The sequence below is a fragment of the Lemur catta genome, chromosome 12, assembly GCF_020740605.2.
Source record: "Lemur catta isolate mLemCat1 chromosome 12, mLemCat1.pri, whole genome shotgun sequence".
Taxonomy (NCBI): Eukaryota; Metazoa; Chordata; class Mammalia; order Primates; family Lemuridae; genus Lemur; species Lemur catta.
This window is the reverse complement of record NC_059139.1, coordinates 45877243-45892459: the sequence shown is the minus strand read 5'-3', so window position 1 is coordinate 45892459 and position 15217 is coordinate 45877243. Positions and strand designations below refer to the sequence as shown.

At 33.3% G+C, this 15217-nt stretch overlaps 1 protein-coding gene across 2 annotated transcripts in view; it reads right to left on the bottom strand.

Moving 5' to 3' along the window:
- FCHO2 (FCH and mu domain containing endocytic adaptor 2) overlaps positions 1-15217 on the bottom strand; it is a 107284-nt gene that overhangs the window by 70247 nt on the left and 21820 nt on the right. For both annotated transcript variants that reach the window (XM_045565609.1, XM_045565610.1), the window contains exons 3-5: positions 11130-11204; positions 8055-8196; positions 7811-7963 (exon numbers count right to left, since the gene is read on the bottom strand). In XM_045565609.1, the coding sequence (XP_045421565.1) occupies positions 7811-7963; positions 8055-8196; positions 11130-11204 (370 nt within the window). The remainder of the gene's footprint in view (positions 1-7810; positions 7964-8054; positions 8197-11129; positions 11205-15217) is intronic.

Genomic DNA, 15217 nt, shown 5'->3' with positions numbered 1-15217 from the left:
TATTCAGGAAAGTAATGTACACCTTACACATTAACAGCTGGAAATTGGTAGAAAGTAACAAAGCCAGAGAAGTCAAAATAAATTCTAGGAAAGACTATGTGTAGATTACAGGTTGGGGCTGATACATGCTATCAAGAAACTTGACTGCCTTCAAAAGACTGATCAGTTTGGACATAGGAAGACGGAGTGATGGGGTTAGACTAAATAAGAATTTAAAGAAGATCAGGCCAGGCACAGTGGCTCACGCCTGTAATTCCAGCTCTTTGGGAGACCAAGGTAGGAGGACTGCTTAAGGCCAGGGGTTCAAGACCAGCCTGAGCAACACAGTGAAAGCCTATGTCTACAAAAAAATTAAAAAATTAGCTGGGCGTGGTGGCACTTGCCTATAGTCCCAGTTATTATACTAGGGAGGCTGAGGCAAGACGATCTCACTTGGGCCTAGGAATTTGAGGTTGCAGTGAGCTATGATGATGCCATTGCACTCTAGCCTAGGCAACGGACCAAGACCATCTTAAAAGAAAAAAATTCTGATTCTACCGTTGACAGTAGTTCCACCTTATTTGTAGGAGACACATTCCGAGATCCCCAGTGGATGTCTGAAACCACTGATGGTACCAAACCCTATACTATCTACTATGCTTTTTCCTATTACATACATACCTATGATAAAGTTTAATATATAAATTAGGCACAGTAAGAGACTAACAATAACTAATAATAAAATAGAACAATTGTAATAATATACAATATATAAATTATAATAAAAGTTATGTGAATATGGTCTCTCTCTCTCTCTCAAAATATCTTATCGTACTGTACTGCAGGTAACTGAAACCAAGGAAAGGGAAAATACAGAAAAAGGAGGAACTACTGTACTACCCATTTGACCTTGTCTTTAAACTTTATATAGTTATCTCATTCCTAAAATGGGAACAATACCATCTATTTTATTAAAGATGTGGTAATGATAAAACGTAACTATGTAAAATGCTTGGGACAGGGTCTGGCATATAGCTAAAATTATAAAATAAATAGTACTCTGCTATTACCATGGTTTCTAACAAGAAAACATCATATAACAAGAATATACGCTACTATATTTTGATGATATATAAGGATATATCTGAGTTATTGAGTTGTACTGAGCTGTCCATCCCTAGAGAAAGTGACTAAAACCTGCAACAATTTTCCAGTTTGTTCCCACAGATTTTTCTTTTATTACTCTTTTTCCACCTCCAGCCTTTTGACATTATTTTACATCACTGATACTGTATTTCCTATAACATCCTGGCCCTGTTCAAAAACATAACTAGGTGAAATGGATATTTACAGTTTACTAAGTACTTTCCCAGAAAACCCAGATAACCAAGTTTGCTAGAATTTATTTTAGAAACAATGCTAATGGCACATTTCCAGTCTATACAAGAACAATCAACAACCTACAGTCCAAAGAATGATTTTTAATGACACAGCCTAGCAAAATGATGTAGCCCCACTGGTAGCTCTTTCTTCTTTGCTTATTCCTCATCCTAATACCTACTCTTTTTCTCTGATGCCCATTAAATTATTGCTTAATAATTTATGTGTCAGCTTTTGATAGACATGAGTTGAGATGTATGTATCCTACTAGAGATACATGCAATTTGAAAGGAGACTTATAAAAACAAGAAACTACAAAAATATAATGATTGTGTCTGTACTTTTAAAAATAATTTGTTTCATGGGATCTTTCCTATAATCTTTTCTTTTTGTGTGTTTTTTTAAAGATTCTGTACAAGATACTTCCCCTTCTCAGCTTACCATTCAACCCTCTCTCTAACCTCTTGTTCTGCACTATTTAATAATGTCTTGGCTGTCTAAGAAAAAGAAAGCTTCTTGAAGACAGAGGCAATTGCATGCATTTAGACTTTAATAGCCTTCATAGCATCTAGCATGGTCTAGCCATTCAACTCAGCATACAAACTTATTTGTTCACTACTCCTGGCCATAAAATTATTATCTTTATCTCAAAGGTTAAGAGCTGGATCTAAGTCAAAATCATAAACACATAAGTTTTGTGGGGCATATGCTCTGATACCAGGCAACTGTAAAACTTCATTTCTCTTATTTGAAAGCATGAAGGAAGAAAGAAGGTATCCTCTTTTAATTTCTAATTTGTATTTTTTACATCAGCTGTCACTTTTGAAAGGTAAAACTAATATGCCAGAATCTTAAGGAAATTATACACCAACTTTAAGAAGCATCTTAGAAAAGTGACAAAAGAAACCCTAACTAATTACTGGGAATAAAATTTAGAAAATAATTTGTTGATTTACAAGATGTTTTAAGAATCACAAAAATAAATTTAAAGAAAATTAAGGGTATCATATAAAAGGATGTAGAGGTAATTTTAGACGATTTTGTACTGGAAACATCTGTATTTTTTTAAAGCAAAAACCATATTGTATAGGAAACAGCTACACAACAATACTAAATTATTAAGTCAAAACAACTTTCTAAATAGTATATATGCTTATTAATGCTATAAATTCTTAGGGTAGAATTATAGAAACCGAACGCCCTGGTAGTAACAAACTTGGCAACTTTTGCAAAGTCATTTAAAAAAAAGTTACAGCATTTGTTCTTAAGAGAAAACTATGCTTTGAAAGCAACAATTACATTTCTTTTCAAAATAAGACTGGCTTTAACACGTTACCTATTGAATAAAACAAATTCCACATTTTATTTATTTCCTTAGCATTATAAATTAATTTACTGACATACTATCAGAAATGTTTCTGTGTAAGTGCCTATAATTTTTATAGTACAATCCTGTGAGGTAAATACATACATATAAAATAAGTACTTAGTCACAGTCCATAAACAGTGCCTATTAAATGGTGTTTTATAAAAATAGGTGTTTGTGAGTGAAGACGAGCAGCATAGTATGTTATGATAGCCATAGTATTTATGTTTTCAAGTTCATCAAAGGAAAAATGATTTGGAGATCTATGTCTAAAAAAAAAAAACTACATTTATGTTAATAAAAAGCTTATGGCCAAAATAAATTACTTACTCAGACCTAGATCAGGATATACTATAAATCAGAGCATCCACTAACAACATCTACTATCACAAGCAGAGATGCCACCTCTGAGCAGATAGAGAAAAGTACCCCTTCCTCTGAGCTGCCCACCCCACCAAAGGCAAATGAAGCATAGGCTGGATTTCGGCCACCAACTTACAACCCTTAGACTTAACCATATGCTACAGTCCTGCTCAGTATGTCAATAAAAAAAGAAATCCTTTAATTTCATCTAAATAGTACCTTACATTAAACTTTCTGGTTTATATCAAAAGACTTGGAATCTTTTTTTAAGTGTAATCTCTAGTCACCATATATTTTTCAAGTGGTCACTACATTCTAGGTACTATGTTAAACCTACCAGGTTTCACAAAAAAGAATAGAGAGCAGTATTATAGCCTAGGAGTATTTTAATTCTCTCGAAAGTTTCAACTAGTTTAGATAGTAAACAACCGCATTAATGATATGTAAGCCATACCAATTCACTGTCTGAAATGTATGTTACAGTATGTACTATCAGTAAATTGCTCCTATGGCTTACACATTTATTAAAGTCATTATTTTGAAATATGGTCAGCTTCACACCACATTTGCTCTTATGCTTTTTATTTTTTGGAAAAAAATTAAATATCACATAGACAAATGAGGCTCCATGTTCTTCCCAGTCCCATTCCTCTTCAAAGGTAAACTCCATAATGTGCTTAGTGTTTACTGTCCCCATACATGTCCCTAAAACATATTTAGTTATACATAAATAGTATTTTTTACAAAGAATTAAAGGTTATGTAAAAGGCATCAAATGCTACATATTCTTCTTAAACTTTCCTTTTCTTGCTCAACATTATGCTTTTTAGATTTACCCATGTGAATACATGCCATTCTAGTTTTTTTTACTTCTATAATAGAAATTTTAGAACACACAAAATAAGTGTAACAGACCCCATGAATCTAACCCCTAGCTTCATTATTCCTTCTCTTCTTCTCCCCTCTAACTTCTTTTTCCTAGAGTATTTTAATCCCAGATCTATCATTTCACCGCATTTATTAATAGTTCATTTATTTGACCTGCTATACAGTGTTCCATCATATGAAACATTCTCATTTGACAATTAATCTATTATTAGAGGAGTTGCTATGGCTTGAATGTTTGTTCCCTCCAAAACTCATGTTGAAATTTAATTCCTAATGTAGTGGGGGATTCAGAGGTGTGTCCTTGAAGAGGTGATTGGATCATGAGGGCTCTGCCCTCACAAATGGACTGATCCATTCATGGATTAATGTGTTATTACAGAAGTGGAAGTGGTAGCTTTATAAAAGGAAGAGAAACCTGAGCTAGCACACTCAGCCCTCTCACCATGTGATGATGCCCTGTACCACCATGTGACTCTGCAGAGTCTCTACCAGCAAGAAGGCCCTCACCAGATGCAGCCCTTTGACCCTGGACTTCTCAGCTTCCATAACTGCAAGAAATTCCTTTTCTTAATAAATTACTCAATTTCATGTATTCTGTTATAAGCAACAGAAAATGAACTAAGAAGTCTAATTCATTTACACGTATTATAATTATTGGTATATTTGGATTTATTTCTTTCAAATTATTTTGAGTTTTCTGTTTACCAACACAGACTTTCTTAAAAATGCTCCACTATTATCTCTAGCTTTTCTTCCAAGCACTTTATCTTACCAGAAGGTGTCAATAAAAGGTTTTCAGACAACAACCAAAACTATTCCTTCCTCAAATGGTCCTTAAATGGTCTGTTAACTGAAATATGAAAGCATTGTAGCTGTCCAATCATGCAATCAAATTTACACAGGTAACAAAACTATACCATAAATGCTACCTTACCAACAATTATACAATATTATCAACTGAAAATGCATTCTGATTTCATGAGGAAAAACTAGCTTTTAATATTCTCTTTTTTTCTGGTGTCTAATTTTTCTGAATTTATCTTTATTTAACCTGCTTAATATCTACAATGTACTTTCAATATGAGGACTCTCGAATTTCTTCAATTCTGAACTGTTAACTCTTCATATATTACTTGCCCCTAACCCCTACATTTTTTTCCTTCTTAAATTCATACTAGATAAATGTTGGTAGTCTTTATTTCTCCATAATATGTTCTGAATGAAGTTTCTCAGTACTATCTTCCAAATTTACTCTTTGATTATACCAAGTCTAAAGTTTCTCTTCTATATTGCTTTTTTAAAATTTAAATAACTGTATTTTTCATTTCCAAGTTTTCTAATTAGGTTTTTTTCTCATCTAGTAAATCTTGCTTTACTACACCTCTTAATTTCTTAATCTTCTTTAATGTAAATTTATATTTATTTACTTGAAAATCCTCGATGCACAAATGTTTTTGTTCATCTTTTATAAATTTAAATTTTTTTTTTTTCTTTTTCAGAGAGTCTAACCCTAGTCAGTCTCACTGTCACCCAGCTAGAGTTCAGTGGTGTCATCATAGCTCACTGTTACCTCAAACTCCTGGGCTCAAGTGATTCTCCTGCCTCAGCCCTATGTAGCTGGGACTACAGGTGTGCGTCATGATGCCTGGCTAATTTTTCTATTTTTTTGTAGAGATGGGGTCTCGCTCTTGCTCAGTCTGGTCTCAAACTCCTGAACTCAAGCAATCCTCCCACCTTGGCCTCCCAAAGTAGTGCTAGGATTACAGGCGTGAGCTACCATGCCCAGCCATAAATTTAAATTTCATCTGGAGTGAATTTTTACTCTAATTATAAAATTTACTTGATGTCTTAGTATTAGATTTCTTAAATCTGCTCGAGAATTTTGGTTGTTTGCTCATTCTGAATGGGAGGATTTTTTATTTTTTGTCTCCCTCTCCTCTTCTCTCTCTTCTTCCATTACTAAACAACTTCATAGAATTCAATGTAAATGGCACCTCCTAAAAGTGTTATGCTTTATCCTTTATACTCATTCATCCCTAAAAAATAGTTTTCAGGTTATCTTCTGCCAGCCCTCCAAGGCCCCAATTTAGTTTCAGTCATATAAAGATATTTTTAATTATTTCTCTGCAAGAATATTGGGGATATGTGGCCAAAACAGTCATGAATTAGGTCCTTGGCTTGATTCCCAGTCAGGATTGTGTCTCTGTACCTAAACTCCAAACTTCCAATAGGCCTTTATCACTAGTCAGCAGCCCAAAAGCCTTTTCTTCCGATCTACAGCTTTAGATAGTGGGCCACGCTCTTCATACCTCACCTCATGAGCGAAACATTTAGTCCCTTGTACCACATAAGAGCCAGATTCTACTGCCCACTTTAGGACTTTTGAGTTCAACAAGCCTGCATAATTAATCTCTACATGCCACTCTGTATTTCTGTTCTATTTCTGGTCCACAGAAATAATATTATTCTTTTTGGACTCTGCTATTCTGTTTTGTTTTCTCTTTTTATATTTTATTCACAATTAATGTGTCTGAAACTTAGAGGGTGTTTTCAAACCATTAACTGTGTCTCACCTTTTTACCCCCTCCAAATTTTTATTTATTGTGCAAACAATTTAAAAGAAATACACTGCTCTAAATTCCATCAACCATTTTGATTTTTCTACATTCTCTTCCAATTTTTGCTCATGTATATACACTTTTATAGTCATAATCATATGATAGGTACAATATGGTTTTCTTTTTTACTGGATATTTCAAATATTTTAAAGCTTTCAAAATTATCACTTCCCATGGCTCATTCCTAAGTGAGATATACCACATCAAACAAGTAAATGGTTAGTTTAAACTGTTTTTAAAGGAGAAAAAAACAACCTACTTTCAATTAAAATGTGAGCAGGGGAAAAGGTGGTGGTTTACCACAATGCAACTGAAAGTAGTCAAAGTCAGCAATAAATCACCCACAACATACACTTAAAGCTTACCTTCACGTATCTATGCCTTTCTAAGTATAAGAAAAATCTTGCTTCAGAAAATTTTTACCTCATTGTTAAATCTTATACCAAGTGGTTATCTCATTAATTATCTTACTATAAAAATATCCCTGCAAATGTGTCACTGACATTAAAAAATGACTGTTTTTTATGTGTTAACTAATCCATTTGCCAGACAACATATTTTACAAATCTACTGTGGTACTTAGGTAAATCACTAACACTATAAGGCACACTGTCTTCATTTTACTTAAAATTTTTTTTTATTAAGAACCTCCCCCTACTCCTCAAAGAATTTTCTATGGCTTTCTTTCCTCCATTCATTATAATACCTGTCAACTGAAAGGTTAAATAACAGGCACTACAACTTAACAAAATTTAAAGCTAGTTTTATTCTAAGCCAAATTTGAGGACTAATAGCCTGCGAGCATAGACTCAGCAAAAACCAAGAATGTGTTTTCACCAGTGGGCTACACAAGTGCAGTATTTATATAACTGTTACACAGAAAATGAGAGAAGGAGACAGGGAAGCAAAGGTAACATTCTTAACAATTCTGACAGATGCTGTTCCATGGTGAGCAGGTCTACGCAAACCTACCCCCCCCAGAGGCCAAAGCAGCTAAGAGGCTGAAGAAAGAGGTTGACATATTCAATTTCTCAGAAAGAAACATTTAATAGGAACTTATGAACAGAAGCCATGTCTCAGGTAGCCACAAGACAAGATGGTGGATCTCTGTCTTCATGTTAAAATAACATCGTATTTTAGTGTGATGTGAAGATGAAATGCAGTCTTGTTTGTCAAAGTGCTTTGAAAACAGAGGTGTTATTTTTATTACAATTACCTTTTCTATTTCTCTTTGTGTAGCTCCTTCCTTTTTCAAACGCTCTTGTTCTACACACTTGGCATTGTAATTTTCCTTGGCTTTCTGGAGGGCCTGAGTTATGCTCTGAATGGTTTGGACAGCTTCCAGAGTTCCTGCAACTTCTTCTTTAGTCTGTTTAGTATGAAATGATTCATCAAAATGACTGAACTGTAAAGCATTCAATATCTGACCAATCAATCCTTTAACAAGAAAAAATTGGTACCTTTTTATGAGATTTTACTTGTTCTTCTCCATACTTCTGAACTTCTTTTATTAGTTCTTGTAATTTTCTAACAAGATCCAAATGACAATTTGCTAATTTCTCTGTAGATGTTTTGAACACATCCCACACTGGTGCAAATGTTCTGAGGAAAACGAAAAACATGGGAATAATTTATTAAAAGAAAAAAAGAAGTTTAAGGTGCTAAGATGGAACCAATGGAAATAATAATGGTATATCTAACAATTTTATTTAGGCAAAAGATGAAATTAAGATAAATAATGAAATGATCGAGAAACTGCCTTTGATTTTTTGATCACTCGTTAATTACTTAAAATAATTTTAGACCCTTAGGAACATAGAAATGGGATAATTACATATCACAGGTCTTGCCAAAGCCCCCTTTTACTTAGTTATATTGTGTTAATTTCTGAGTTGATTTGGTTTAGACTTCTATCAGAAGCCCTTTTATCACCATCTATTGCTAAAAATTAACTATTATCAAACTTCAACTTAAAACTATTCAGTACTGAATTTAAAATGCTTCATCAAAAATAAAGTTTCTCTGAATTTAAACATGCAAAGTCAAATTTTTACACATGATTTTGTAAGTGTCTTCATCATTAATAATTATATAAGAATTATTTTAGGACAGTTATCTGAAACCTTTGGTTGGGTATTATAATTTTATCTACCTGTGTACTTCAAGAATACACTAAAAGAGTCATCTTTCTACTACAGGGTATAGGTTATATGATATACTTTCCTACCACTTTTTCTCAGTATTAAGGATTTAAAATGTTCAGCAGGCTCAAGTACATCTAAGAATTACTATATTCTCGTATCTTAAATACATATGTAGGATGCCAATGGTTAGTTTAAACTGATTTGGTCTGTAGACAACAACCTAAGGATAATTTTACCCTATCCTTTGCTCAGGTAGTACTTTAAAGTAGTCTCTATGGTAAAACTTCTAATAGAAAACAAACAAACAAAAATAGCAGCAATGCTCACTAAGGCAAGAGGGCAGAGAAAGCAATTACTTATTCTAACATGCATTCTGTGCCAATTATTATACTTCCTACCCAGTAGGAAAGTTAACTGGTGACAATCATTTTATGCATTAATAAAGAAGTTCAAAGAGGATAATTAAAATCCTTATAAAAGGACTGTTCTGATTAGATCTCATCTCATACTGTAAAAATCTAATCAGCACTAAATCTGGCAAGTATAATATTAGATGGAAAATTTCAAGAGAAAAAAAATACCTGAAAATTATCCACTTACTAAAGCACCCAAATGCATGTATATGACTTCATATGAACCTGATATACGATAGTTTAGACTTCACAAAGCAGATAAGATAGAGTATTCCCTTACTTTACTAAAGAATTCTTTATACTGCAAAGGGTTCAACATAAGATTTCTTTAAATACAGGTTTATGGAATAGTCTGATATATACAACTATTTTCTGGTCAAGTAATACACATTACTATGTACATTAATAAGCACTAAGAAACAAGACTGACAAATCCAAAATCCAAATATCTTAAATACAACTGAAAACCAAAAGACAAAATTCAATTTCTTGCTAAAATATACAACAGCAAATAAAAACATGAATATTTAAAATCTTTATGATTTTGAGAAATGACACTAACACAAAAAAGACTATACTACCTATTATTTATGAAAAGCAAACATTCTGAAGATATTAATATTGCCAGTAACTTTGTTATTAGGAAACATTGTTGAAGTTAATTCATGTTCCTTTTATCTTCCACCTGGTAAACTAAGAACAGGGTAGAATATTCTATAATAAAACCATGGCAAATTGGCTAGCTTTTGTTATTCCAGTTACTTTCTGGCCCCTCTACTGTGGTAAAGAAGAAATCATGTTTTAGAAGAGGCATATCATCATGGAGCCTCTAGAAATAGGAGAGTGTCAGAAAAGTGAGAAGGGAAGTTGAAAAAGAAGGAAGAAGGAAGTTGTAGCAGAAGGAGGTGAGGGAAAAAGAAACAGGAGGACAAATGGGAGGGGAAAAAACCAAAACTAGTTATCAACTATCAGTCTCCATTCTCCTCTAGTTGAAACAGGTGGTGACTCCCCAGCTTTTCCAGCCACTGTGGGCTGTCACTACATAAACAGTGCCACACTGAGGATGAACTGAGATTCCAACTCCTTTTTGCCCAGGGCACAAAGTAGGGAGACTTTTGTTTAAACTCATTCAACTACACTATAGAATACTTACATAAAGTAGTCACTCTTAATCCTTTTTCTGGATCACAGAATTATTTGTGAATCTGATCACTGATATAGACCTTCATTGAAATATAAATTAATACCTACATAAAAGTTTGCATAAAATTTCATGTATCAGAATCCCAGATATAAAGGAATACTTTACTGAATATCACTGCAAAAGTCTTTTAAAATGTTAGACTAATTAGTTCAACATTTTAGATAAAATATAACTTTTCCCCAATTTTTGATAATTAAATCAGATTAAGCATTCCTTCCTGAGTTGTTATGGTTCAGATTATACAATTATTCTTTCCATAGCTGTTATGGCAATGAGTACATCTCATTTTAAATGTATTCTTAATTTTCATTTTTCAAGGAATATCTTTCTTCAACACAAATTTTTAAAAGCAAGATTTAATGATAGTCTGTAAAATCACAAGAGACATTTTTAATGCATTTGAATTTCAACAAGGTTTATCTTAAGTGAGTTTTTAAAGATCACTTTTAATCTACAAAAGAATTTAAATGAATTTACAGACAACTAGAATACATACTTTGTATGCGCATAAGATAACATGTATAACTTAAAACTTACATTACTGAATGACTAGTTTAATAAAAGGGAAAAATAAGTTTCATTTACTATATTAATTGATTCAGTGAATTCAATTATATTTTCAATCAAGTCAAGAATATATTCATACTGAACACATTTTTAATAAATATATAATATTTTACTATACTTACGAACTATTACATCCTCAACAGAAACCTAATATTCTCAAGAACTCTGCCTAAATGAACATTGAAAAAGAGGAAGAAATTAACTCACCCAAGTTGTGAATAATTACTTGCAGATTTTGCTAGTTTTGTCATTGACCTGGAATATGCCTCTTCTATTGTAGCTCTGTTAAATCAAATTTCCACATTATAATACCTCCTTTAATGACCAAAAACATAGCAAAATTATCAAAACACAATTAAAATTGCAGAAACAAATGGATACCTCAAATTACATGTTAAAAGGAAGTAGATATATGTAGTCATGAATTCTGGCCTATCTTTAAATGTCATTTGTGCACAACTAGCTTAAAAAACTAGTCTGGTACAGAAACTAAAATAATTTATATCACAAAAAATGTTAATGAAGTCGTAACTCTTTAGCTTTAGTGCCAATGCTTATTTCAACAGGAAGTACAAGAGTGCTGCTTCTTGTATTCTCTCTCTCTCTCTCTGTAAATGATTCACTATGGTAAGTCATTTGTATTTAATACTTCCTTGGTGTATTTAACATAGTTTTATCATTCTTCAGCACTGTGATGCACATGTAATAGAGTAAGAGATTGATGACAGCCATTTGCACAAAACAAAATATGAATCATCAGCAAGTCTGAGATCATGAACTTCAGGTCTTAATTTATTTTGTAATTATATTGAAAATATTAACAAATATACATTTCACATTAGAAAACTGTTTTATATAACTACTATTGAGCATAGAAGATTTTAGGCTTAAAAAGTAATCAAAACCATTAAGCATAGAATAAAAAACCACAGATTATTCTGTAGACACATAATCTCTGAATACAAAATATGAGGCTGCCTTGGCCTTCTTAACACTATAAAACGTAAGTCATAGTTTTACCTTTCCCATAATTACCCTGGCCCTTTTCAATATATGCTACCCTTAATAGGGAACATTCTATAAGCACCACTATCCTTCCATTTACTTTGATAGGTTCAACTAACTTTCTGCTTCTAATGTCCAAACCCAGATTTCCACATTGCTCTTGCAATGAACCACCTGTTCAATATCTAATAGCCCCAAGCATCACTATACTTAGATATCTGAACCACCTCGAACTCAAAATATCCAAACTAAACTCATCTCCAAACTCTTTCCCAACCCCCTCCCCACAAAAACCAGCTCTCTAACAAAAAGGAAACATTACCATTATCTGCCTCTCACTAATAGTACTGTGATTTTTTTCCTGCTCCTTTAAAATTTTCTGTATTGTTAAAATAATCCTATATTATAATACATGAGTAGTACTTTGATCATCTAAAAAAGTTAATACAGAAAGAAATATTAATATACCAAGGGATAAGTTTAACAGCAAGAAAAAGTGGTTCACTTTCCAGTACTGGTTGAGAATCCCTAATCCAAAAATCCAAAATGTGCTAAAATCTGAAACTTTTTGAGTGCCAACTAATGAGTGGAAAATTTCACACCTGACCTCATGTGACAAGTTGTAGTCAAAATTTTGTTTCATGAACAAAATCATTTAAAATATTGTATAGGGCCGGGCGCGGTGGCTCACGCCTGTAATCCTAGCACTCTGGGAGGCCGAGGCAGGTGGATTGCTCGAGGTCAGGAGTTTGAGACCAGCCTGAGCAACAGCGAGACCCCGTCTCTACTAAAAATAGAAAGAAATTATCTGGTCAACTAAAATGTATATATAGAAAAAATTAGCTGGGCATGGTGGTGCATGCCTGTAGTCCCAAGCTACTCGGGAGGCTGAGGCGGTAGGATCGCTTAAGCCCAGGAGTTTGAGGTTGCTGTGAGCTAGGCTGACACCACGGCACTCACTCTAGCCAGGGCAACACAGCGAGACTCTGTCTCAAAAAAAAAAAAAAAAAAAAAAAATTAAAAAAATTAAAATATTGTATAAAATTACCTTCAAGCTATGTGTATAAGGTATATTGGAAACATAAATGAATTTCATGTTTAAACTTGGGTCCCATTCTCAAGATACTTCATTATATATAAGCAAATATTACAAAATCTGAAAGACTCCTTAAAACACTTCTGGTCCCAAGCATTTTGGATAAGGGGTACTCAACCTGTAACAGTGAGTAAGATTATTAATACAAAAAACTCCCACTGAGGAAAATTAGAAAAACATGGGAAGCTGGTAGGGGGTGGGGGGGGGTGACTGAAAAATGTCAGACAATTTAAGAGACAGTTAAGAATCAGTAGGCCAAGATCCAAGAGAAGGATATCAGAGAAGTGAGTTAGGTATATGGGACAGCTTTTCCCTTGCGGGCACTGAGAAGAGGCAGCTGAGAAGTGAAGCAGAGCTTTTCACAGCCTCACAAGGCAAGGGAGACAAAACTTAAAAGAGTTCAGATCCACCAAAGGTAGAAAGCATGGGAAATCCCATGCCCTTTGACATTCCAAAAGAATTTCAGTAGAGAACCAGAAATCATTTTAAGGAGTGCACAAAAGCACACCAAGTCTTGAAAATAAAATGGTAAACTATAGATCTGAAAAATACAGTAACCAAAATTAATATCCCAATGGATGGGCTTTAAAAGCAGCAGATTTTATACACTGTAGTGAGAATGAGTTACTTGGAAGATAGATGAGAAGAATCCATACCAGATTAAAGCTCAGAAAGACAAAGGAATGGAAAACAAAGAAGAAATATAAAAGACAAAGCAAGAAAGTCTAACATACGAGTAAAGAGAAAGAATAGGTCAGAAGAAATGTTTGAAGAAATAATGACAGAGAATTTTCCCTGACGAAAGATATCAAACCATAGATCCAAGTAGCCCAACAAACCTTAATAGGATAAATTTTTAAAAATTTACACCTAGTCACATTATAGTAAAAACTGCTAAAAGTCAAAGACAAAAAGAAAATCTTAAAAGCAGCCACACCCTTCCCACCAGCAAATGTTACTTTCAAAGGAGCAACAACTAGACTGATAGCTAACATCTCAACCATAGATAATAGAATGACCTTCAAAGAAATTTTTTAAAAAATAATCTACCAACTAGAACTCCATATCTAGTAAAAATGTTAATGAATGTAAACCCCTAATGAGATAACAGATCTAGGCGATGATCATCAATTATCACTAACATCACAAAACAGATATAACAGGATATTTTATGCCTCTGATAGAAGTACGTATACCCCCCACCACCTATGAAGTATGCTTTCCAAAATACTGAATAGCATCCGATCATGCTGCTAGGTTTAAATGACAACTTTTAGGAAATACAGGGGTAAAGGAAAATATTAAATAAAACTACGGATATGCAATCAGCATATTCCAGGATGTGGGGAACCCTAACCCTATGCAGAATAAGTAATCTGGTTTCTTCAGCAGTAACAAAAAGTAAAGAGGGGGGCCTATAGATTAAGAGATTCAAAAAAACATCAACCAAGTGTAATGTATAGATCTTGCTAGAATCCTGACTGGAAGAAATCAAAATACATGGGTATGTATATGCATGTGTATATGTGTGTATGACAACTGAGGAAAATTGAGCACTGACTCAATATTTGGTTATATTAGGGAGTTACTAATATATTTTTAGATAGGATAACATCTAAAACCATCTGGTTATGGTTTTTTTAAAGCCCTTATGGTCTACACGGCTTTAGCATTTCAGACACATGAACTACTGAAATGCTAATGGATGAAATGTAATGCTTCTGAATCTGATACTTGCTTCATAACAATTCAGCAACAGTGGCATGGAAAAGATGGAACAAAAGTGGCCATAATTTGATAATTGTTGAAGCTAGGTAATTGCTACATGGAAGTTCATTATACTAAGCTCATAACTTTTGTGTAAATATAAGAGAGAAACACATTTAAACCATAAAGACACATTTATAGCTGAGGCTATAATTATAGGTGAAGCCATAACAATAATAAAGCAGACTTCAAGGCAAAAAAATATTGTTGGAGATAAAAATGGACACTTCATAATGATAAAAAGTTGAACTCAACTGGAAGATGTAATAGTTCTAAATTTGTACCCACCTACTCACATGACCTCAAAAATATAAAGCAAAAACTGAAAGAACTACATGAATAAATAGAAAAAAATCACAATCACAATGAGAGATTTTTTTTCAATACAATTCTCTCGGTAACTGATAAAGTGAGCAGAACAGAAAAC